This window comes from Lutjanus erythropterus, chromosome 5 (genome assembly GCF_056507025.1).
Source record: "Lutjanus erythropterus isolate fLutEry1 chromosome 5, fLutEry1.hap2, whole genome shotgun sequence".
Taxonomy (NCBI): Eukaryota; Metazoa; Chordata; class Actinopteri; order Lutjaniformes; family Lutjanidae; genus Lutjanus; species Lutjanus erythropterus.
In genome coordinates, this window is record NC_139321.1 from 30,096,668 (window position 1) to 30,121,150 (window position 24,483).

At 40.2% G+C, this 24,483-nt stretch overlaps 2 protein-coding genes and 1 long non-coding RNA gene across 3 annotated transcripts in view; 2 read left to right on the forward strand and 1 right to left on the reverse strand.

The window, feature by feature from the left end:
- The window catches only part of enox2 (ecto-NOX disulfide-thiol exchanger 2), a 195,377-nt gene extending 191,835 nt beyond the window's left edge, over positions 1–3,542 (reverse strand). Inside the window, exon 1 of the mRNA XM_084719571.1 lies at positions 3,448–3,542. Coding sequence (XP_084575697.1) covers positions 3,448–3,481 — 34 coding nt within the window. The 5' untranslated portion in view covers positions 3,482–3,542. The remainder of the gene's footprint in view (positions 1–3,447) is intronic.
- Positions 3,543–7,242: 3,700 nt separating this feature from the next.
- LOC146327127 (uncharacterized) lies at positions 7,243–17,436 on the forward strand. The gene is made up of 8 exons (XM_084718289.1): positions 7,243–7,327; positions 10,069–10,913; positions 11,408–11,995; positions 15,852–16,011; positions 16,363–16,498; positions 16,607–16,965; positions 17,010–17,318; positions 17,405–17,436. The coding sequence occupies exons 1-8, from the start codon at positions 7,243–7,245 to the stop codon at positions 17,434–17,436; spliced, it is 2,514 nt and encodes an 837-aa protein (XP_084574415.1).
- A 357-nt stretch (positions 17,437–17,793) lies between these two features.
- Positions 17,794–18,232, forward strand: LOC146327128 (uncharacterized). The gene is made up of 2 exons (XR_014770581.1): positions 17,794–17,978; positions 18,096–18,232. It is a non-coding gene; the product is annotated as an uncharacterized LOC146327128 (long non-coding RNA).
- The last annotated feature ends 6,251 nt before the right edge of the window (positions 18,233–24,483 follow it).

Consider the following 24,483-nt stretch of genomic DNA (forward strand, 5'->3'; position numbering starts at 1 on the left):
ACGAGAAGAGGTGATGACAAATCGTGTTTGTTTGTTTGACAACATTACCACATGCGCTAAAATACTGCAAGTTCTCTGATACAAGCAAGGAAAGTTTATAGGAGCAAGTGGGCACCGTGGTGCATTTTGGCAGCTGTGTTGAGCAGCAAGCTGGTTGGGATTCCTGGCACCAAATGTGCCATCAGCCTTACGCAAGCATCAAGACGTCCAGCTCCCATCCAGAAGTCAACAACAGAAATCTGGCTGTGGGATAAAGAGACTTTGGAGAACTTCAAGTGGAAATCTGATTCTCTCTGAGTTTGAAAAACAATTCTTGCCCATGAGAACAGACCAGATCTATCCATTTATCTGCTAAATTACACAGTAATATAAAACAGATGTAAATCTTAAAGCTCCTGCAAGGGGCTTTCGAATTTTGTTGATTTTGGAGGCCTCTGTGGACAAAAGTGGAGGTGTTTCCTTTGTTGGCTAGTTGATCGTTGCACTACTAAAGAAAACTATAAGGAGAAGAGTTTTAAATTTAATCCAAGCCCCCAAACTGCTATTTTATTCAGTTTAAAATGTTATTAAGATAGTAGGAAACAGCTTGCATTTAATTTCTTCCGTTTGTCCCGAAAAATAAAATGGAGGATTTTTCATAATTTATATCATTCATATTTTATTGTCTACTAAAATGTCACTATATCAACCCTTGTACCCAGTACCCCGTATTTTAGCAAAACGTTGGCTGAATGCATTAGTACATCCTCTCCTACTGCAGACGGTCATGCTGTGGGGGTTGGTGTGCACAGAATCTGATTAGTTCATCCGATCCCTGTGTGCACGGTGGAGACTAAAGAAAATGATCTAATGAAACATGTCTCGTCTTTTTGTTCATTCAAACCTGACAAAATCTGCTTCCATGGTGAATAGACTTTGGCCTTGACTCAGTGTTTAATTAATGAAGAAGGAGACAGAAAAACTTGACATCTTCATTGTCTCACACCTTTAATCTGACCAACACTACAGAAGTGGGGGGAGTGGAGATTGCTAGATAATTAAACCCACTAAAGGCTGATTCTGTAGGAAACTCTGCATGCAATGTATTAGGGTGAAGAAAGAGAGACGGTACGAGAGAGAGCAGACCAGACAAGCAGGAGGAAGGAGAAAGGCCAAGTATCAGACAGAGCATTCATTATCACCTGACTGACCTGCATATTGCGCTGTGTGAGAGTAATGGGAAAGGACACACTCATCGGCCAAAGCCCAGCAAGAAAGGCGCTTTTCATTCCCCCTCTCTTTCCTCTCTCTTAAGCAATCTGTCAGTTTCTTACTCAGTTCAATTTCTATTCTCAGACAATGTACTGTAGGATCCCATTGTTTCTGAAAATACAATAACAGCTCGCAGAGACATAGTAATGCTATGCATAATGTAGTGCATATTGAATAGCCCATGTACTGACGTTTCTCTGAACATGAACATGATGAATAACATCTAATAGTCAATTTAATGAGTACTTCAATCCCTTTTTTCAGTACTGTGAACTCATCATATTAGTTATATGAAGTGACAGAAAAATGCCAATACTAAATGTTAAAGCAATGAGCTAAACACTGACATGCACATGATAACATGCTCACAGTGACAATGATAACATGCTGATATCAAAAGAAGATGGCAAGGGAGTCATCAAAGTCAGTAGGATTCATTATCTGAGAACCATGAATGTCTGTATCACAGCAACCCATCAGTAGTTGTTAGAGATGTTTCAGTCTGGATCACTTACATATATAAAGATGGACAACATGACAGCTTCCAAAAAATGAAGTCAAAACATCTCAATCGCCCCCTGGTGGCTGGCTGCAGTATAGGTCATAAACCCCACCCCCTCCATGTAAGCAAACGGAACATGGGCAAAACTAAAATATCAAAGTACTTCAAATTCATTTTTCCCAAAGATGGTTTCTGTCATTTTAGGTCACTCTTATCACACTGATGTTTCTTAATTGTTTGTTTTTTCAAACAAGTTTGATTTTTAATTTGTTATTTAATGCTGCAAAAAGGGGGTCAAGTCATATTACTTAAAATAAGGGGATGTAGTGTCAAAGATGCAAAGCATCTTATACAGCGCCACAGTGATGCAAAAGGGAAGCAAATACAATCAATGAATGAATGCACCACCATGTGAGTGATATAGTTTCTTGAACCATAATATACATTTATTAATTACATCTGAGTAATTGAAGGACAAACAAGTTACCGTGAAGTTTGAAACTGTCTGCAACAGTACATACTGGTTGAACTGAACTACACCTCTCTCTCTGCCTGGACTACACACTACAGGAAACAGCATCTGTAAATGCACTGGCTAGATTCAGCCATGGACCCATTGCCAATGATCATGGTATAATCATGATGTAACTAATACTGCTTGGCACAAAAATTCCTTTGGGATGAATAAAGTTTTATCTGGTCTCATCTTATGCACAATTCAGTTTAAGTAGTCTAAATATCTATATTTAAAGGGATTTGGAGTTTTTATTTTTTGAGTAAACTGAAGTATTTTTGGACAGCCCGCAAATTACCTGATGCCTCTGGTATTTAAAGGCATAACAAGACAAGGGCATCCAGTTTGAAGGCAGTAAACTGGTGCAATCAGCGGCCAATACAGACCCAGCATGTGTCCTCACACAGGCGCTAACAAGATATACTCTGCCAGAATCCCAGTGAACATACCATCTTCTCAAGTGTGGATTCCTGATATGTGTGTGTGTGTGTGTGTGTGTGTGTGTGTGTGTGTGTGTGTGTGTGTTGTGACTACTTTCTGACTAAGTTCACAAGTCTTGACATTAGCTACCCATTTACATATGCACCCCTACTGTAGTAGGTCACTTTGAATAAAAACAATCTTTCAAATCAGCGCTGTATTCAGATATTCAGGTTAGGTTCACAAATAAAATATATGTTTTGTGATCCAGCACCAAACCCATTCGGCCTCGGGGATGTGCGTGTCCTTCTTTCATAGTGGTTTTTCACAAATAAAATGAGCCATCATTTGAGTGTGTGTGTGTATGTGTGTGTGTGTGTGTGTCACTGCTCTCCATGTCAGAGTCCTGTATGATTCATATGTGTGAGCTTGAATGAGATTAGCACTTTGAATCAGAAGCCTTGACACTAATAAGGGAGAGGATGCAGGAGATTTTGCTGTCTGCACAAAAAGAAACCAGAGTGAACATGACAAAAATAAACAGGATTAAAGGAGAACAATTCAAATCCAGGAAAGTGTGAGGTTAGCTTCAGAGTTTCACAAGAAGATAAAAATGTTTTGAGATGGATACATAATTAAAGCTGTAGAAGGTCTACAGAGTATGTTGTGTATGAAGCAAATATTTGACCAGCAAACCTTTTTTGTGTTTTGAAACCTCAGTATTTGTGAGAATGTACACACACACACTCAGGCCTCTTACCTGCGACTCGGCTTGATCTGAAGTCTTTGTACATCCTAGAGATGCAGCATCATCGTGTGCGATCTCAGCTTCTCAGGCCTTCTAGAAAATCTGTTGGAAAACAATTAGCGATGACGAAAGCGATCAGTTGCTGTTTGTTCAGCTCATAAAAATACAACTAAAGAGTCTCTTACAACACAATTCTGCAGACTGACTTTTTCATTTTGTGGTCCTTCAAGGACGCTGACTGAGAGCGCTTAAGAGGGGCCATAATAAAAGGGCTTTGTCTTGAATAGAGAGGGAAGACAAACAGAGGAGAATGTAATTCATCCGCTTCTCCAAGAGGCACGACCTCCCTGCTTTGTGGAGCAGAAGCTCATTGGAGCCAGAGAGGGCTCTGAGGCGCGGGAGGGTCCCATTGACTGCACTATTAACACTCAAACTGGGGGGATAAGCATAGAGGAAATACAAAACGCTGCCAGAAGGATGCACAGAGAATTCTGTAATGCATTTCATTCCACCGAGAGGGACCCTGAGGGTGCCGTGATGACCAGAGTAATTGGCTTTCTCCAGCTATGATAATCTGCATCAGTCATGCCATGCCAACACACTCTCAGGCCACTGAGAAGGTCACAGCGATCCCCAAACCTCGCTCCCCTCTGCAGACAGCAGTTGCTGAATTCCTATTAAAAGAACGTACCAGCAGGACATTTATTCTGAATTCTTGACATTTTACCTGACTACTGTAAGTGTGGGTTTTAGTAGTTTTTAGTAACAATGCTTTTGCGTTGGACTTGGAAATTAATTTACTTTGATTAAGTAGTAAAAACAGCCAATAAATAAAGCATGTATCATACAGAAGGGCTGAAACCAATATCTGACAAATGAATCCACGACGATTGTGATCAGTGGTTAAAGCTGGAGTGTGGGACTTTTACATATAAATGAGGATCCATTACATTCATGAGAATCGCATAATGCTGATTAAGCATATTACCAGCAGGTATATCTCCCTGTGTTCCGCAGTATAAACGAATTTTTAAATCTGATGTCTGTGGCAGCATTCCAACTCTGGAATAGACTCTCATTGTTCATCATTTTGACAGACAGGATTGTAAAAATTCAGCTGTAATATATTACCTGTCATTTTCATTTTTAATGATATGGAGACATACCCTATTTAATAGTGATTAATTTTAGAAAAACAAGTCATTCACAAAAATAGTTAATATAAAAAGCAAACTTACAGATTGTGTACTTATAAGGACATGAAGAGAAAAGATGAGACACCGACTGTGTGGCCACTTTTCATGCCAGCAGGTGAGGTCTGCTGACAACTGCCACTGGCCGATAAATGTAATTTTTGCCACTTGCTTGTCCTTCATTCTGTTTTTTCACCTTGTTTATCAACCACATCATAATTACTGGGCAACTTTGCGACTTTGTCATTAGATTAAGTGACTTTTCAGGCCCTCTTAGTGGCATTATTTCTAGGAGGGAGGGAAGGAGGGGGTGTGTGTGTGTGTGTGAGATGCCAACTGATAAAACTTTTTTGATGATAAATCCCGATGTTACTGTACAGTTCTGTGACTAAAATAACTGTCTTAGTAACAGACAGACGATCATCTCTTCCATGAAACGTGTGCCACTTTGCTGCATTATTGTAAACCATGATGAACTGTCCAGACTGTGTCCCTCTTCATCTCCTGTGTGTGTGTTGGGGTGCAGTTTGCTGTCTGCTGTGGTCTAAAACAACCTCACTGATGTAAACTGAGTAAAAGTCATGTAAATGATTCTCCTTCCTTAATACAAAAACCATGAATATTGTGCATCATATAGTCATTATACAGACTGACCTGAAAAAAATGGAGGACAACATTTTATTAAAGAAAAAAAATACTATTAACAATTATAATACTACAGAAATAAAAAGATGCATATAAATAGCAACCGTTTCCTAAAATACTGCTGGTTCTATGGTGTTGAAATTTTAAATCTGAAGCCTGCAGTGTGCCACAGAAGCTTCAATTGAATTACTCCTTATAGTGCGTTTTGGCCTTTAAGTGTTTACTTGTACAGCTCCAGCGCTGACATTCTAGCTCATTTAATGGTAATGGTAAAATGCAAGGCAACTGTTATTTATGTTTTGACAGCATTTTTATTATATTTTTTATAAGCAGTGATTGATTACATTTTGACTGAAGGTTTGTTTGGACTGCTGCTGTAAAATCTGAGGTCAATTTTATTAGGTGACAATATTGTGAAGGCTCCTGAAGAATTACAAGGTTAAATTACTGTCATCAGTGACAGTAGCTCATTGGAAAAGAAGGATGGGAAATGCCATTGATAAATGCTGCTGCCTGCAAGCCGCAATCATGGATACCATGTTGTTCAGTATTTTTTTTTCTATATCGTCATAAATACAGTTATCGAAAATTCCCTTGAAAATAATTTTAGGCTATATCGCCCACCCCTAACAGGACGGTTTGAGCAACTTATTATAGGGTTTAAAAAACCCACAATAATTCTTATTTTCAGATGATTATACACTAATAAAAAATGCTTATGAATATTATATTCCTTTTCTGATATTCTCCAATTAAATCCCCATAAACTGTACACATTAGATCTTTAAGCCATTTATTGAGGAAAAATGCCAAACACTCTCTTTCAGGGATTCTATGGCATAAATCATTGTAAATGTAATACTGCAGTACACAGGGAAAAAAATATCCTGAAAAAAAGCACACATACACAATGGACACATACAAGCATACTGTATGTGTCACATGAAGTACAACCCATCTGTCATCATATCTCACAGCTTTAGCAGTGAGATACGATATTTTAGTGCATCAGTTCTGTTATTCTCTTCCTTTACATGTCAGTCAGTGATAAGATTTTTATCACTGACTGACATGTAGTTACATTGTGATACATATGCCATATGACAAGCACAAAAAAATCTAAACATCTTAATGGTATCTATGCGAGTTACTATGCGGGTACGTCCCTGCGAACTGCCCTTTTAAAACCTACATAATAGATGAGCAGCTGAGTGTACAGTAAGGCTTGAACAGCAAGACCTCGACATCAGTTGAGGACACATTCTCCTATGAACAAACACAATCCCTTCACCGTATGACACTGCTGTGAAATATCTTTCAGTTATGCGACCTTGCCTGGCAGTAAGTTCTTCTAGAACATTTCTGAACATTTTGATCTGGGAATAAACACTTTACAGATGCATTCAGCAGAAACTTCCATATTGTCCACAGATACAATTAACTTAAAAGGGAACAGTTCAATAAATCATTTACATGAATTGTCTCAGTTCACAATGTGTCATTTCTTATTTTTGGTTGACTGCCAAGCTTCATGAGGGCGGATCTAACATAACTTGAGCCTGTCATGAACTTGTCATGAGAGTGACATGAAGCAGATAAAAGAACTTTTAATGGAGACTAGAGCTGCAACAATAAATCAATTAGTTGTCAACTATTACATTAACCAGCAACAATTTTGGTAATTGATTAATCAGTCTGAGTACCCTAAATTTTCAAGAAAAAAGTTAAAATCCTCTCATTCCATCTTCTTAAATGTGAGTATTTTTAGGTTTCTCTTGTCCTCCATGTTTGGGTTGTGGACAGTGTTGGGACTAACGCGTTACAAAGTAACGCTTTACACACTGTGTGTGTGTGTGTGTGTGTGTGTGTGTGTGTGTGTGTGTGTGTGTGTGTGTGTGTGTGTGTGTCAGCGGGGAGACGGTAGAAGACACGCCGTGTGGGCGTGTCTGTTTATAAGACTGGTATCATCATGGCGTCGGCAGCGGAGCCCAAGTCAAGTTTCCGCGCATCACATGGCAAATGGGACAAAACAGGGCGCCCCTACAGCTCAGTCGGTAGGGCGTGCGCACCATGTATTGAGGCTGTTAGTCCTCTGCAGCGGCCGCTGGTTCGAATCCCACCTGCGGCTCATTTGCTGCATGTCATCCCCTGTCTCTTCACCCCCCTTTCCTGTCATACCTTCAGCTGTCACTGTCAATAAAGGCAAAAATGCCAAAAAAATAACCTTTAAAAAAAAAAAAAAATGGGACAAAACACTTTTTCTAAGTACCTGGAGAGCGAATACACAAAAATGGAAACCGAGTTAAAGAAAACTTAATTCAAAACTTAATGGGAGACCTTTTTTTTCATAGTAACTAAAAAGTTACTTTTCACAGTACTGCGTTACCTTTTGGTGTAAGTAATCAGTAAAGTAACTGAGTTACTTTTTAAATAAAGTAACTAGTAACGGTAACTAGTTATTGGTTTTCAGTAGCTTACTGCTATCTGAAATATTATTTAGGGTTTTATTGATCTTAGTAAACATCTAAGATTTGCACACTTCAAATGCTTTTTGACGGTGTTTTTTGGTTGTGGGACACAGCAGTTTGTTATGAAGCATTTCAATCACCACTGCTGCCCTGCTGGATGAACACAGCTGATGGAGGCCCAGAGGTACGTGAGGTCTGCTTGTTACCACAAAGTTTCTAGCTTGATTTTTTTGGCTAGCAGGATGTCAAAGTGAGTGGATGAATCAGGATTTATTTAAAAAATAACAACACCTTGAATTTGCATACTATTTTACATACTGTTCTAGAGTTCTGTGACATCATTCTGATGTCATGAACATAGAATCAGGTGCTCGGAATTCTGGCCTCATTCCCCTGCAGGCAGCCTTTGGAGAGGTAAGACCTCTTTACAGCTCTGATAAAACTACTTTTTGATTTGACCTTTTCTCTTTAGTTGAACAGTGTTGTGTTGTGGGAAAGTACATTTATTTCCCCTGCGTTCTTCTGTCAAATAAATTTCTTTTTTCATTAGTTACACACCAAATACCATTTCAGTTAGATGTACATCTTTTGCTGTAATCAGCAGACGCAAATGTACTTTTTGTGTTGCACAAAACAATTTCAACAACTACATTTTGCTTTAATTGTTGCCTAAATTACATCTGTGACTGTCCATGGTTTGATTTACAGATGTGATGAAAATTTAAAATTATTTCATGTGTATTTCACTAAATATGAATTCTCAATTCTTTTTGTTGCTCCTGTGAGCACTTTGCTTGATCACAAAGTAGTTTTTGTCTTGTCATGTTACAGAAAAAGTTTCTCTTCAACTGATTTTGGAAAACGCTGTTCAGAGAGTCATGTTGTGTTTTCATTTTTCTCATTACTGTCACTGAAAGTGGTCATACTGGTAACTGCATTAGTTGCAACAACAGCTAATGATAGTGATGATTTTAGATGTTATCAACATTATATTAACATCTTGAATAGTTGATTTTCATTAAAACTACATTATGGTCATTCGTCTTTGGAGTGATATCTTAAAACCGGTGGTGGACAGAGTACTGACAATCTATACTACTGTTGGGTTGCTAAAATATTACTCATTTACTAGTAAAATTACAGGTGTCAGAGTAAATAAAAATACAAAGTATTTGTTGCAGAAACTACTCAGAGTATTAGTTACTTTTTCACCATTGATGTCACAGTCACCTCTCCAAACTAGGTTTACAGATTTTGTGCATTTTCCTGAACCAATAGCTGAAAATGCTAACAATTGATTAATTAATCATTTATATGTATTAAGTAATCTCAACATTATCTGTTCAACTTAATTAATAGGTCAGTGTCCAGTTAACTAAGCTGACAAACATATATTCAACATAATGCCTTCATTGAATATGTTTATTAATACAACTTAAAGATATTTCATTACACTGATTTAAATCACTTTTGTAAGTATAACTTAACTGTTGGACCTCAACTGTATTTAGTGTTATTCCTGTGAGCAGTTTGCTTGATCACAAAATAGTTTTTCTTGTCATGTTGCAGAAAAAGTTTCTCTTAAACCAATTTTGGAAAACAGTGCTTTCACTGTAGCATAGTCATGACAGTCATGGTCTGTTTATTATTATTGTTGTTGTTATTATATAGGAAAACCCCTGGATGATGAGGGAAAAAAGCCATTTATATAATTTATTTTCAAATTTTTGGTTCAGAGAAGATCTTAAAATAAAAATGTCTTTTATGTAAACTGTGTAACATGCAAACTACACATTTGTAGTAATTGTATAGTCAATTATCATTTGTATATTTTCAGACAGTTTTGGAATCATTTTCCTCTTCCCTATAAACAATAATTTGTGACATAATAAGAAAAGGTTAGATTGACCTGTTATGATTTTTTTTTAACATATACACTGTAATAATATCTTTTTTAATTAAAAAAAAAAAAAATCCATGGCTTAGTTACTAAAAATTAAAATCTGGACATTTTTTTAAAAGTAATTTTTCAGATTCATGGTATTTTGAATCCAATGTTTCTTTTTGAAAGGCATAAAATGTATCATACTAATTTAAACATTAGTCTTGAGTGATGTCTTTAGTAGACCTGCTTTTTTTCTAAAAATTTATATTGACTTTTTTGTCTTGATGCATGGTATAATGACACATACAGACCAGAGGAATTTTGCTTGGTTAACGTTAGCTCAGATAGAAAGATTAAGTTAGAAAGAATTTGTTCAATTTCTTAATTGAAAAAATATCATGATTACCAGTGAAATCACCACTGTGTGTGTTTGTGTCTGCAGTTCATCACCGTCGGTACACGCCTAGAGAGAGAATGTTTTGTTCCGTTCCTGAAAATCCCCCTGCAAGACCTCGGTCTTCAGGAGATACACGGAGGGGTGTGAGACCTCCATCTCCTGGAGACCTCGTCCTTCCCACAATCTCGAAGGAGCACAAGCGAAGGGGTGAGAGCCCTTCGACTTGTGGTAACATCGTCCCTTTCTTGATCTGGGAGGAGCACGGGCAAAGGGGTGAGAGACCTTCGTCTCGTGGAGGCACCAATCCTTCTATCATCATGAAGGAGCCCAGACAAAGGGGTGAGAGAGCTTTGTTCTGTGGCGACAACAGCCCTTCTACAGTTGTGGAGGCCCTGGGACGAAGGGGTGAGAGACCTTCGTCTCGTGAAAACACCAAGCCTTCTACCACCTGGAGGAAGCATGAGCAAAGGGGTGAGAGACCTTTGTCTCATGGAGACACCGGCCCTTCAGCCACCTTGAAGGTAAGAAGGGGTGAGAGACCTTCATCCTTTGAAGACAACCAGCCTCTTACCACCAGGAGACAGCAGAGACGTAGAGGTGAGAGCCCTCCGATCTCTGCAGACAACAAGCCTTGTACCACCAGGAAGGCTCCCAAAAGCAGAGGGAAGAAGAAACATCAATCACCCTCAGGAAGCAGCTCCTCTGATTCCCGTGACTTGGAATTTGAGGTGTTTCCATCTCTTTTCTGTGTGTCGGAGGAGCCAAATCAGACTCCTGAAAGGTCTCGCTCTCCTTCTGTTCAGGATGAGGACAGAGAAAGTCAGGAGGATGAAGAGACAGGAACACCAGAGCTGAATGAAGAAGAGAGTAAAAGACAGGCCCGATTATTTGTCTAGCGTTGGGCCAAGACAATGGTGGAAAGAGACAGAGTGTGGAACGAAGAGTACGAAAGAAAAGAGAGAGAGAAAAAGGTGAAGGAGAGAGAAAAGCAAGAGTGGCTGGAAAGACAATGGGAGGACTGGATGGCACAGGAGAGAAAAATATGGGAGAAGGAGCAGAGGCAACGAGAGAAGTGGGAGAGAAAGGAGAAACAAAGGCAGGAAAGGGAGGAGAGAGACAGAGAGAAAAGGGCAAGGAAGGAGGCAGAAAGACAGGAGAAGCAGGAGAGGGAGAGAGAGAAAAGGGAGGAGAAAGAAATGCAAAAGATGGAGAAAAAAGAGAGAGAACGACAGGTGAAGGAAGAGAAGGAGGCGAGAAAAAGACAGGAGAAGGAGGAGAAGGAGGCGAGAAAAAGACAGGAGAAGGAGGAGAAAGAAGAAATTAAGAGGGAGAAAAAGAGAGAGAAACACAGGAGAAGGAGGAGAAGGAGGTGAGAAAAAGACAGGAGAAGGAGGAGAAGGAGCAAAAAAGACAGGAGAAGGAGGCGAAAAAGGAATATAAGAGGGAGAAAAAAGAGAGAGAAAGACAGGAGAAGGAGGAGAAGGAGGCGAGAAAAAGACAGGAGAAGGAGGAGAAGAAGGAGCGAAAAAGACAGGAGAAGGAGGCAAAAAAGGAATATAAGAGGGAGAAGAAGGAGTTAGAAAGAAAGGAGAAGGAGGAGAAGGAAAGAGAGAAAAGGGAACGGAAGGAGGCAGAAAAACGGGCGAAGGAGGAGAGAAAAAGACAGAAGAAGGAGGACAGAGAATGTCAGGAGGGTCAGGGAGCAGAGGACAAAAAGGAGAGAAAAAGGCAGGAGAAGGAGGAAAAAGAAAAAGCAAAAAAAGAGAGGAAGGAAAGAGAAAAGCAAGCCAAAGAGGAGAAAAAACGGCAAAAGGAGGAGGAGAAAGAAATGCAGAGGAAGGAGAAAGAGGAGACAAAAAGACAGGAGAAAGAGGAAAGAGGGAGGAGACAGAGGGAGGAGAAGGACAGGAGCAAGGAGCAGAAAAAGAAAGAAGTCGTCTCTTCACAAGATTCTGCATGTGGCTGCTCGAGTGTGAGAGGGAGGCCACAATAAAAGCCCTGAACAGGAGCTACGAGGACGAGTGGTTCATTCTGCTTAATGGTAAGAAAGTTCATTTTCATTCTTTTGTATAAAGTTTCACATGTTGTAGGAGTATGCTTTACCTATCACACTCACTTCTAATTGCTTCTAATCATGCAGGGTGAGAAAAAATACTTTAAAATTTATTCAGTAAGTGTAGTCAGTAACATAATCCAAGTATCAAAATTTTAGAGTAATGTTGGTTACTTTTGGATTGGATTGGACTTTTGGATCAATTGGTTGATTATTTTCTCAATCAGTGAGTTGTTGGTACATGAAATGTCAAAAAATGGTGAAAATTGTTGATTAGAGTCCAAGGTGACGTCCTCAAATGTTTTTCTTACAGTATTGTGCATACAAAATTTGGTAATAACGCTATTGCCTACTTAAAACTGATTTTTTCCCATGAAATGTGGTGGAGTAGGCTACAAGTAGAAAGTGACAAACTCATAATAGATCTGAAAATTTGGGCTTTTTTTTATACTAAAAAATGAATGAAAACAATAAATAAGTTACCAGAATAGATGCAGATTAATTTAAAAGTCATTCAATAGTAGATTAATTGTTGCAGTGCTTTATGTTCGTTGTCAGGCTTATTAGTTTGTTCAGCTGTACCTTCCTTTGTTGTGTGCAATTTATTGATCGACTGATTGATTTAAAGACAAAAAATGGAGACATGCTCACCCAGTGACGCAGTGGCGTCCATAATGAAATGAGTGTTTTAAAATTGTACTCCTACTAATAATTCCCAATTTTATTAAATGTCTGTCATCTGATTACATGTTTTTTATCTGTAACTACTGGAATACAGTCACTTTTTTTTGTATCCTGATTATGTAATCTTGTTACATGCAGTGCATTTCTTCCCAAGCCTGTTTATAATAATTTCTACTATATATGAATATTTGATATTTACTTTTAAATAAGCAAATGCATTCACATTAGTTTCATGTGTTCTGTAAAACCTAAGAAATGATACAAATAGGATCTGTACAACTGGACTCCAGACTAAACCTTTCATATGTTTTTAGTTTCAGGACTCGGTGTCCTACAGCAGAACCAAAGGATGAGGAGGGAGTATTACAGGAGGAGGCAGCTGTGGGTGTGTAAAAGAAGAGCAGAACGGCAGAGGGAGGAGCTGGAAGAGAGGCAAAGGCAAAGACAGAGAGAGGGAGAGAGTAAAAGAGAGAGGAAGGTAGGCAGCACTCCCAGATTATTCAAGAGGGCACAACAGGCATTTAAGCTTTGCAACCGTGTAAACGTCTACCAGGAAAACATTCCAGAAGTATCAAAACTGAGGTAAAGCATTACGTGTTGTCCTTACCTAGCCTAGCCTAGCCTAGCCTAACCTAACCAGCCTAACTAGGCTAAACCCCTGATGGTAACAGGGGATGACATGCAGCAAAGGGGCTCCAGTCAAACTCAGGCTGAAACAGTAAAGATTCAGCCTCGATACATGGTCCTAAAAGTAAACAGGTGACCAAACCTTCACCCTTTAAGCTAAGAGTCTTGCAGGGACACTGAGAGGCAAATCACCTGAACAGGCAGTGGCAGATCGACATTTAACACATGGTGACAAATTGCTCTGGTTAAACTTGGGCTGCTACAATAAAACTCAGCCTTGATACATGGTCCTAAAAATATTTAGCTGATCAAGCCTTCTGCCCATAAGCTAAAAGCTTTTTGCAGGGCCACCAAAAACTGATGGGCCTGAAAAGATAACAGCAGATTGCTGTGATCAAACTTGGGCTGCGAAATAAAGACTGAGCCTTGATACTGGTCCTAAAAGTATTTAGGTGAAAATAAATGACTAAATGTGTGCCAGCATGCATATTTGCTTCACACTGAAAAAAGCAAATGAGTTATTTGGAAAGATTCCTGAGTCCCATAAGTGTTAACTTTGCACTGATCAGGTCAGGCGCATTCAAACTCTCCTTAAAGCTGGACTGGTATTGATCAAATAGTGCCATTTCTCATTAGAAAGGGTCAAGTATGGAAGACTGGTTTGCTTATGACAGGTAAGTTCCCCCTGTGAAACCCTGGGACAACCTAAGGCAGGCACAGCCACAAGTACTTGACCTCAGCCCCACTGTGAGCAGGCACAGTGTGTGGGGGCTCTGTGATGTGTGTTTTTGTACAGTGTGCAGGAACACAAAATGTGGTTTGACAGGAGATGGATAGATGGAGAAAAAGAATTAACAAAATTTCAGTTTAAAAAAAACCTTGGCAAGTATGGAAGGCTGGTTCGCCTATGACGGGTAAGATCCCCCTGCAAAAATCTGGGACAACCTAAGGCAGACACAGCCACGATTACTTGGCCTAAATCCCACTGTGAGCAGGCACAGTGTGTGTGATCTTCATGATGTGTGTTTCTGTACAATGTGCAGAAACACATCACATGGTTTGACAGGAGATTGAAAGATGCAGGAAAAAAATTAACAAAACTTAGGTTTAAAAAAAAAAAAAACTTGGCAAGTATGGAAGACTGGTTCGCCTATGACGGGTAAGATCCCCCTGCAAAAACCTGGGACAACCTAAGGCAGGCACAGCCACGATTACTTGGCCAGTTTGTCACTGTGAGCAGGCACAGTGTGCAACACTGCCAAGAATGGCACAGTTTTAAGGAGAACTCACTCACACCTCTCAGTGATCTCTAACACACTTTCCTCAGGGTCTGATGCCGCCATGAAAATAGAATGATTATCAGTGAAAAACACTGCCAATGAGTGGACCTGAGACTGAGCAGCAAGACGCAGTAGATGAAAAACTAGACAAAAAGGCTGAGTTAAGTTAAGTAAGACGTTAGGGAAAGGTCTTAATTAAGGTTAGGTTATGGTTATGGTTATGGTTATGGCTAAAAGAAAGCAGATCTGACTGAATAAATAAAAATATCCAAGAATATATACTTAGTGAAGGTTAGGATTAAAATAAGACAATGCTGGCTTGAGATGAATAGCAACTGCAATCACTCTGGCGTCAAAGTCAGACACTTAGTTCGCGCAACCACCGTCCACAACTCCCCCCTGAAGAGGCTTTGTGTTGCTATGGCAACAGCGTACTACAGGTTGCTTGTCAGGAAGACATACAAATAGGTTGTTCTAGACAGTTGGATGAATTGCTGTAGCGACTCAGGTGAGGACAGTCTGTGCTAACCACACTGTGCCTCCATGCTGACTATATTCTGACTGCACAGAAAATTCATGCTTTTAAAACTACACAACTGTTGTGGCAGAATGTACAGGGTCCCGTTTCCCAGAGCCTTCGTAGCGCTACGTGCATCGTAAGTTGTATTTTAAGAGACCTTAAAATACAACTTACGACGCACGTAGCGCTACGAAGGCTCTGGGAAACGGGGCCCAGGCTGACAAAGCAAAAGCAGCCTCTTCATCGTTTAGCTATGCTAGGGGGTTTTAAGTGGCTGGCACAGCATTGCTAGGTGGTTGCTGCATACACAGAATGAATATACCTCATGTGAACCTGGGAAATGTGTCTTGCGCGGGTTTGCTAAAGTATTTGGAGTGGTTTCTAAGGCCTGTGGTTGCCACTGTACATGGGAGTGCTGCAAGCCACTCAAGATGCCTAGACACTGTGGCCTCAGGACAAAGTCTGAACTAAGTCCTCCAGTACTCCCTCCTCCACAGAGGGTAAAATATCACCTCAACCCTCAAGAAGTCCCTCCTGTACAGAGGGCAAAGCCTCCAACTTAGTCCTCCAATCTTTCTGCTTTGACCAAAACTGGACTGTGGCCATAATGTGCCTTAAAAATGGCCAATTTAACCTCTCTGAACCTCCATGAGACCTCTGTCAGCATCCAAAACCAAAGATATCACCTATGCTACTGCAGAAGCTGCCTCAACAGAGGCCAAACTCTCCTCTCAGCTCTCCATCACTCCCTCCTCCATGGTGGACAAAGCCTCCTCTGACTGAAGTCTTTCTGACCTCCAAGACACCTCCTTCAACATCAGAAAGTAAGTATCACTTTTAAAATACTATGATGAAGTAAGATTTTTCATGAATTGGCCTGACAACACAGTAACCTTTTCTGGTGAACAGATGATTAAACTATGTCTTCTTTTTTCTTTACATGAGCTCAGTCCTCAAAAAGTCCCTCCTCCACAGAGGGCAAAGCCTCTCCTCAGTCCTCCAGCAGCCTCCTGCCTGACAACTCCTGCCTTCCTCCTAATCTGGGATCAGTAAAGAAAGTAAGTCTCATCTTTAAAATAGTATGATGAACAAAGATTTTTCATGCATTGCACTGAAAACACAGTTTTTCTTGTGAACAGAAATTGAACCTTGGAAATGTATTTGCTTTTCTTCAGGTGGACAAAACCTCTTTCAAGTCCTCTGTCAGTCCCTCCTCTGCCACAGAGGGCGAATCCTCCTCTCAGGCCTCCTGACTGTGGTCTTACTGCACCTTAAAACTGGCCCCCATGAGACCTCCTTCAGCATCACAAAGTAATAATTTAGTAATAATTAAATTTTTTTCATTCATTGGCAGGACAACACAGGAAGTTGTTCTGCTGAACAGAGAATTGAACTGGAAATGTCTTTTTTGTTCTTAAGGTCAGTTCAGTCCTCCATCAGTCCCTCCTCCACAGAGGGCGAATCCTCCTCTCAGCCCTCCATCAGTCCCTCCGCCAAAGAGGGTGAATCCTCCTCTCAGGCCTCCATCAGTCCCTTCTCTGCCACAGAGGGCGAATCCTCCTCTCAGCCCTCCATCAGTCCCTCCGCCAAAGAGGGTGAATCCTCCTCTCAGGCCTCCATCAGTCCCTTCTCTGCCACAGAGGGTGAATCCTCCTCTCAGCCCTCCATCAGTCCCTCCGCCACAGAGGGCGAATCCTCCTCTCAGCCCTCCATCAGTCCCTCCGCCAAAGAGGGCGAATCCTCCTCTCAGCCCTCCATCAGTCCCTCCGCCAAAGAGGGTGAATCCTCCTCTCAGGCCTCCATCAGTCCTTCTCTGCCACAGAGGGCGAATCCTCCTCTCAGCCCTCCGTCAGTCCCTCCTCTGCCAAAGAGGGCGAATCCTCCTCTCAGCCCTCCATCAGTCCCTCCGCCACAGAGGATGAATCCTCCTCTCAGGCCTCCATCAGTCCGTCCTCTGCCACAGAGGGCGAATCCTCCTCTCAGGCCTCCATCAGTCCCTTCTCTGCCACAGAGGACGAATCCTCCTCTCAGGCCTCCATCAGTCCCTCTGCCACAGAGGGCGAATCCTCCTCTCAGGCCTCCATCAGTCCCTCCGCCAAAGAGGATGAATCCTCCTCTCAGGCCTCCATCAGTCCGTCCTCTGCCACAGAGGGCGAATCCTCCTCTCAGGCCTCCATCAGTCCCTTCTCTGCCACAGAGGACGAATCCTCCTCTCAGGCCTCCATCAGTCCCTCTGCCACAGAGGGTGAATCCTCCTCTCAGGCCTCCATCAGTCCCTTCTCTGCCACAGAGGGCGAATCCTCCTCTCAGCCCTCCGTCAGTCCCTGCGCCACAGAGGGCGAATCCTCCTCTCAGCCCTCCGTCAGTCCCTCCGCCACAGAGGGCGAATCCTCCTCTCAGCCCTCCGTCAGTCCCTCCTCTGCCAAAGAGGGCGAATCCTCCTCTCAGCCCTCCATCAGTCCCTCCGCCACAGAGGACGAATCTTCCTCTCAGGCCTCCATCAGTCCCTCCGCCACAGAGGACGAATCCTCCTCTCAGGCCTCCATCAGTCCCTTCTCTGCCACAGAGGACGAATCCTCCTCTCAGGCCTCCATCAGTCCCTCTGCCACAGAGGGCGAATCCTCCTCTCAGGCCTCCATCAGTCCCTCCGCCAAAGAGGGCGAATCCTCCTCTCAGCCCTCCATCAGTCCCTCCTCTGCCAAAGAGGGCGAATCCTCCTCTCAGCCCTCCTGACTGTGGTCTTACTGCACCTTAAAACTGGCCCCCATGAGACCTCCTTCAGCATCACAAAGTAAGTCCCACTTTTAAAATACTATGATAATTTAATTTTTGCATTCATTGGCAGGACAACACAGGAAGTTGTTCTGCTGAACAGAGAATTGAACTGGAAATGTCTTTTTTTCTTTAGGTCAGTTCAGTCCTCCATCAGTCCCTCCTCCACAGACGATAAAGCCTCTCCTCAGAAAAACTCTTCCCTGCACTCAGACCTGCAGCTGCTACATTTGATTTATATCACTTGATGAAAATAAATAACAACAAAACCAATATTAGTTTAATTTTATTTATTCACATTTATGAATGTAGATTTTACTGGTATTTTATCATGTAAGAATTGAGTGATGTTGCTTCTTGCCACTTAGACAAACTCTTTAAAAAACTGCTTTATATGGTTGCATGCACGAGGGGACCCTATGGTTTGATGAATATGAAAATGATATGAATCATATGTTAAGTCACAAGAACTAAACCCAACCAAACAGCCATGTGAGCTTTTGGTATTTGACAGACTGGGACTGGGGGGGAGAATACACGCCGTGTGGGCGTGGGAAAAAGTTGATAAAGCCATTGCAAGGTATGTTGTAGAAGACATGCAGCCAATTTCTATTGTGGAGTCGCCTGTTTTCAGGAAGCTAGTTAGCATGATACCGGGCGTCACGCGGCAAATGGGACGAAACACTTTTTCTAAGTACCTGGAGAGCGAATACGCAAAAATGGAAACCGAGCTAAAGAAAACTTAACTCAAAACTTAATGGGAGACCTTTTTTTTCATAGTAACTAAAAAGTTACTTTTCACAGTACTGCGTTACCTTTTGGTGTAAGTAATCAGTAAAGTAACTGAGTTACTTTTGAAATAAAGTAACTAGTAACGGTAACTAGTTACTGGTTTTACAGTAACTAGCACAACACTGGTTGTGGACAATACAAAGACATTTGAGGACGTCACTTTAGGCTTTGGGAAACACTGGTCGACATGTTTCCCCTTTTTTGACATTTGAGCAACTCTATCAGCATCAGATTAGCATACTTCTGCAACATATTTGATGCCTGTCAAAACTCAGGTTCAAATACACACCAACTTTTTGGCCCCATGAGGAACAACAGCCCTGTGCTCTGCTGCTCTACAGCAACAAAACTATTTATTACAGACTCTGTGTTGTTATGATGAAAAAAGTAGTGTTGCCAAACTCCAAAGTTCTTCCCAAGTTTAACTTGTATTTGTCCGTGGTATAATCAAATTTATTACTAAGGTGTTCTTATCAACACTGCTGATCTCCAGTGACCTCCTAATACGATTCAGTAGAGACAACCTGATAACATTAGATTAACCCTAGGAACACAGGGGATGTTTATGAGTGAATGCACAATTGTTTCCTTTTTGCCACATGGTTTCAATATAGAAAACAATGCAGACTGAAATAAAAATGCTTGGGGAATGAGGAAAAGAGAAACATGATTAAAACACTGGCTCGTGTTCAGATAGGGGCTCTCAAAGCATGAATATTTCCAAAAAGGACAAAACAGCACTTTTCTCATAACTAAACCCCCTTTATGACACATCTGAATCCATTTTTTTTAACGCATAATGGTCTGCAGCCTTTGTTTTCTACATAATGGCTTGTTAGGACAATGTTGTAAAAATACAAAACAACTACAAGAGCTCTGACCCAAGATTATGCAGTAAAATGTCACCAATTAAATGAACAGTGTGCTGGTTCTTAACCAACACAACCAAAAACCAGAACTGATTAGAAAATTATACATCAACTTAAATCTGTCTTACTTTATCTGTAAATATTATACAAATACAAATACAAATTCAGCCTGAAATAGTAGAAATGCTAAACTGATTGTCTCATTAAGCATCCACAAAAATCTGAGTGAAAATATATATTCACAACTATGTTAAAAGAAGAGCTCATTTTGCTGTTTAGATGAGTATTGGCACAGAAGCTGAGCAATGCACTGCTCTGGACAGGGGTAGACAGTATTTTCAAACAATCTATGCTCTCTTAAAGCCACCAGTCTCCTTTGACAAAAACATTTTACCTTGCAGAATACAACAGCTGCTGAACAACCACTGCCTCAATCACTGAGTTTGTTTGTGTTGTGTGTGTGTGTTTGGATTGGTTACTTGCTGCAGATAGAGGCCAGCAACTTCTGTGTTCTGCAAGGTAAAATGACTGTTTTTGTAAAGAGTCTGGAGTGATATATCAGCTTCAGCTCCCTGTTGTTTGAGTTGGCTCAAACTCAGAGACAGATTGTGTTGTACCTGTTTGATGGGGACAACTGACATAGACCTCCCAGATTAATCAAATCTCAACTATGATTCTGACTTTCAACTACTGTTGATTGAGTTTAGCTAAGCCTGCATGATGGGACAGGGTGCTGCTGAGTTATATGCTTGCTGTCATTTGTGTTAAATTACAAACTTATTCCATGCAATTGTCAACTGTTTTAGAGAAAGGGAGAGAGATGAGCAGAGACTTTTTACAATGCTGACACAGATCTGCACTAAACACACACAGATATGTAAGAAGCCAGAAATCCTCTTACAGATAATTGCACGTGGCAAAATTTTAAACTTATCAGGAGCAAAAGAAGCTATTATCCAGGAACATATAAAAGCTGTTTGTTACAAATCCATGAGGTTATCAGCTCTGTGTGTGATTATAAAGGAGCAGAATCACCTGGTGACCAGTATTGTTGTTTTGTTGTGTCACGCCTCTTTTGATTCTGGGATGCTGGCTCGGTGTATCAAAGGCCACACTATACAACATAGTTGGTGATATTTTTTATTCTGATTTTTTTAAACATTATTTGCTTTATCTAGTTATTTATCTAGTTACTACATATTTTTCATTTTATTATCTATTTTCATTCAGTTCTTATTTTTCTGCTCAATTATATTGAAAGTTGAAATTAATGGTGCAAAAAAAGTCCAATACAAATGTAATGTTCTCACATCAATTAATAACTGTGATTTCAATATCAATCAAAATAATCATGACTATGATTTTTGCCATAATCAAGCAGTCCTAAACTGACCTTGATTTGTTACAATTGGTTTGTGAAATTAATTGCAGAATTTTCCTAATAAATGTCTGAGCATAAGCCCACTCAATTCAAACTCAATATCAGAAAAGTGTACAAAAACTTAAATGACAATATTTCGAATTTGGTTTGGATTCAAACTAATTTCTGATACTTTTAGGTACTTGCTAATATGTACATAATACATTAAGTTACATAGTTAGAAGGCTTTTATGGATTTAGGTTTCCAGTGGCTTTAAAGATACAGTAGATGCAGAAGCATAAAGTACTGTGACAGCTAAACTCAAAACATCAGATGATGCATAGCAGCCAAGCAAATGCAAAACAATCAGACCTACTGTATTGTTCCAGTGTTGTCTATAGACATTACTGCAAAGTACTGTACTAACATGAAAATGATGTTCTGCCCTTGCACTGACATGCATCTGGACCTACAGGTGATGTTACACTGAGAGCCAGTGAAACAGCTGAAAATTTTAAGCAGAGAATTCACCATAGTAGCAGCAAAAATGAAAATGCACACACTTTGACTGTGAGTAGAGAAAATTAGGCTACTTATTCACCATCAGAGTAGCATTAGCCTGAACTTCAGAAGAATAATGACAGTTATTTTAATTTGGGAGAATAAAATACTGTGGGGGATGCAAAGAAAATCTTTTTTTAAAGTCCTTTATGGGCACAACAACGAATGACATTCATCACTCTTAAGGCACCCACGTTCCCCATCATATTTGTTATTACTAACATCTCTCATTTCCACACACTTAGCTCTAAAACACTCTCCTATTGTGAGGAAAAGGCTGGAGTTGGAAAATGTGTACACTAATGATTATGAATGAAGCAGAGAAGCTGGGAAGAGAGAAGTTTCACACTGGCCTTTGAAATCAGTCTCTGAAAAACACAGCACACTTAACAATGTGCAAGCTTCAGACTGAGCACAAAAGCTGGAAAGATTTATGCAGACACACTTGCTGAGACCATGGACATAATTAAAAAAAAAAAAAAAAAAGATTTTCCTCAAAGCAGAAATGCAACTTGAATTGTTTGTCAAAATGAGCAAGAAGCTACAAGCAATTATTAGCCAGATAGTGAGTACAGCACAAGTTGCTCCAAATGATGTAAGGGTTAATGATTGTTCAGTCTAATTTCTTAGACGTCAAAGAAACATCCCAGCAGCATTGTATGCACAACTGTTATTGATGGCTGTTCATGTTTAACTGGCAAATCAATAGAGCAAATGGGCAATAATGTCAGTTTTACTGCTTCAAAATGCTATTAGATGTTTCTAGTGAATCCCCTCCTACAGATATTCATCATGGAGACAATGTGTTTAGCCTTGTGTAAGTATTAATCTATTTTCATATGCATTTTCACACACAGTTTAAGGCATTAGTCATCTTGACGAATACACAAGGCCAGAAACCTGTGTCTACCAGGGATTAAAGGATCCCCTCAGCGAGGAGAGGATTATCAGAGTCAAGCGGCCCCCATAGTGATAGAGAAGGGAGATACCCTATAATAGTCCCGATAGGTCCATTCATCTTTTGTCTCCACAGCAGGGAAACAGCAGCTTGGGAAGGCACAAACCAAATCGCCCTCTGCAACAATTTGCAGCGCTGGATTAATCATACGAACTTCACAAGAACTGATCGGTACTTCACAAGCAGCTCTTGTGTACCTTTTCTTTCCTGTAGCTGTCCCTCAGCCGACATGCTTATCTCTGTGATGAAGTACCTCATCTCACACACAGGGCCAACAAAAAGAAAGCTTGGAGGTTTTTATATTTGTCTGGAAATCATAAAAATATGTACACACCCTCAAGCAGGGAAAAAAAAACACGACCTGACTACTACAGCTATTCTATTTAAAGAAATACACATAGAGATGTGTTCACAATGTCCATCTACTCTCATGTGTTTGTAATCTAAATTTCTGTAACTTATTATATTTTTCAGAAAATATTAAATTTTTGCTAAATTGGCTGAAGGGTTAATGTTAAAGTTGGAAAAATTTCTTATTAAAATCTGATGCATCTTTTCTTGGATTTTTACTGTAGCAAATAACATTTCACAGAGGAAATTATGGTCCCATTTATACCCTTTTTCCATATACATGAGTTGGCCTGGTTTAACTCGGTTTGACCCAGCATGACAGGGATTTACATCTCCATTACAGCAAAGCTTACCTCTTGAAAGTGTCTTTAAACAGAAAACGAGCTTTGCTCAAGCCCAGTGGATAAAAAAAATTCCTATAGTTTTCCTATAGTTATTTTTTGTCACTCAAAATAACTACAGAACAGAATTAGCAAAATCAGGAAACGTTGGGATTTCATCAGCAGGCACTTAATACAATTTCTACCCAGCTGGAAGTGAATATGAAACGGTAAAATAAGGCAGATATGTGAACCATAAACACAGCGATGCAGGAAAGAAACTAAACTACGAACCACAGAGATTAAGTTAGAAGCTTCACAAGTACTAAGAGCTGAACACATAGAGACATTTAAAAACCTTTTTCTCTTTGCTCTCTTGCACAGGTCAGTTCAGTCTCAACACATGCTTGAGAGGGAGAAAGGGGGGTCATCACAGGTTGGCAGCAGTCGGCAAGACAATGTAAATGCAAATCAGGCTTCAGCCAAAAGTGCTAATGGAAAAGCCCCATTACAATAAAATAAACGTTGAACCAGGGTATACTTTAAGGCAGGGCTTCCTTGTGATTGACACTATCATGGCAACCTGTCAAGTTGCTACCATAACAACCTCCCCAGCTCCAGCATCCATCACTCAAATATGGTCACTTCTGGACGTAAAAACAACAAGATAGAGAAGGTCATCATGCCAAACTCTAGGTTACAAAACTGTAGCCCACAAACCAATGAGTGACATCATGATAGGGTTATACTCAGTTGCAACATACATGCATTAATTGCTTCTGTTACCACAACCAAGCCCTACCCTCTAAGTGAAACTGCACAAAGATCTCCAGGCTTTATTCTCCAGATATTTGCACACTCATTGTTTGCTTTAACATATCTAAACACGAAAAGAGAAAAGTAAACTAACCTGGAGGCACAGCTTTTTAAATTTGTTCGTTTGTCTTTGCACCGAGAGGTCATAAACTTATTCACAAAATATATTTGTATCAAAAACAGTCACATATTATACCAACAAGGAGACAAGCTTTGCATAATACTGTATTAATGTAAATGTTTTGGCTCTAGATCACAAATTCAGTCGTAGAAATACTTAAACATTTATAATTCCACAAACATGAGCAAGTAAAAGTGACAGAATTTTCATTGGCAGTGCTCAAACTGAAGTGCCTTTATATGAGCATAACAACATATTGTCTGCTCTGCAAAGTAAAGAGCACCAAGTTCAAAGCTAATACCCAACAGATCATTGGCATCGCTAAAACTAACCTTCACAGTACAATGTTTATCCTTCTGATAACTGTTATTGTTT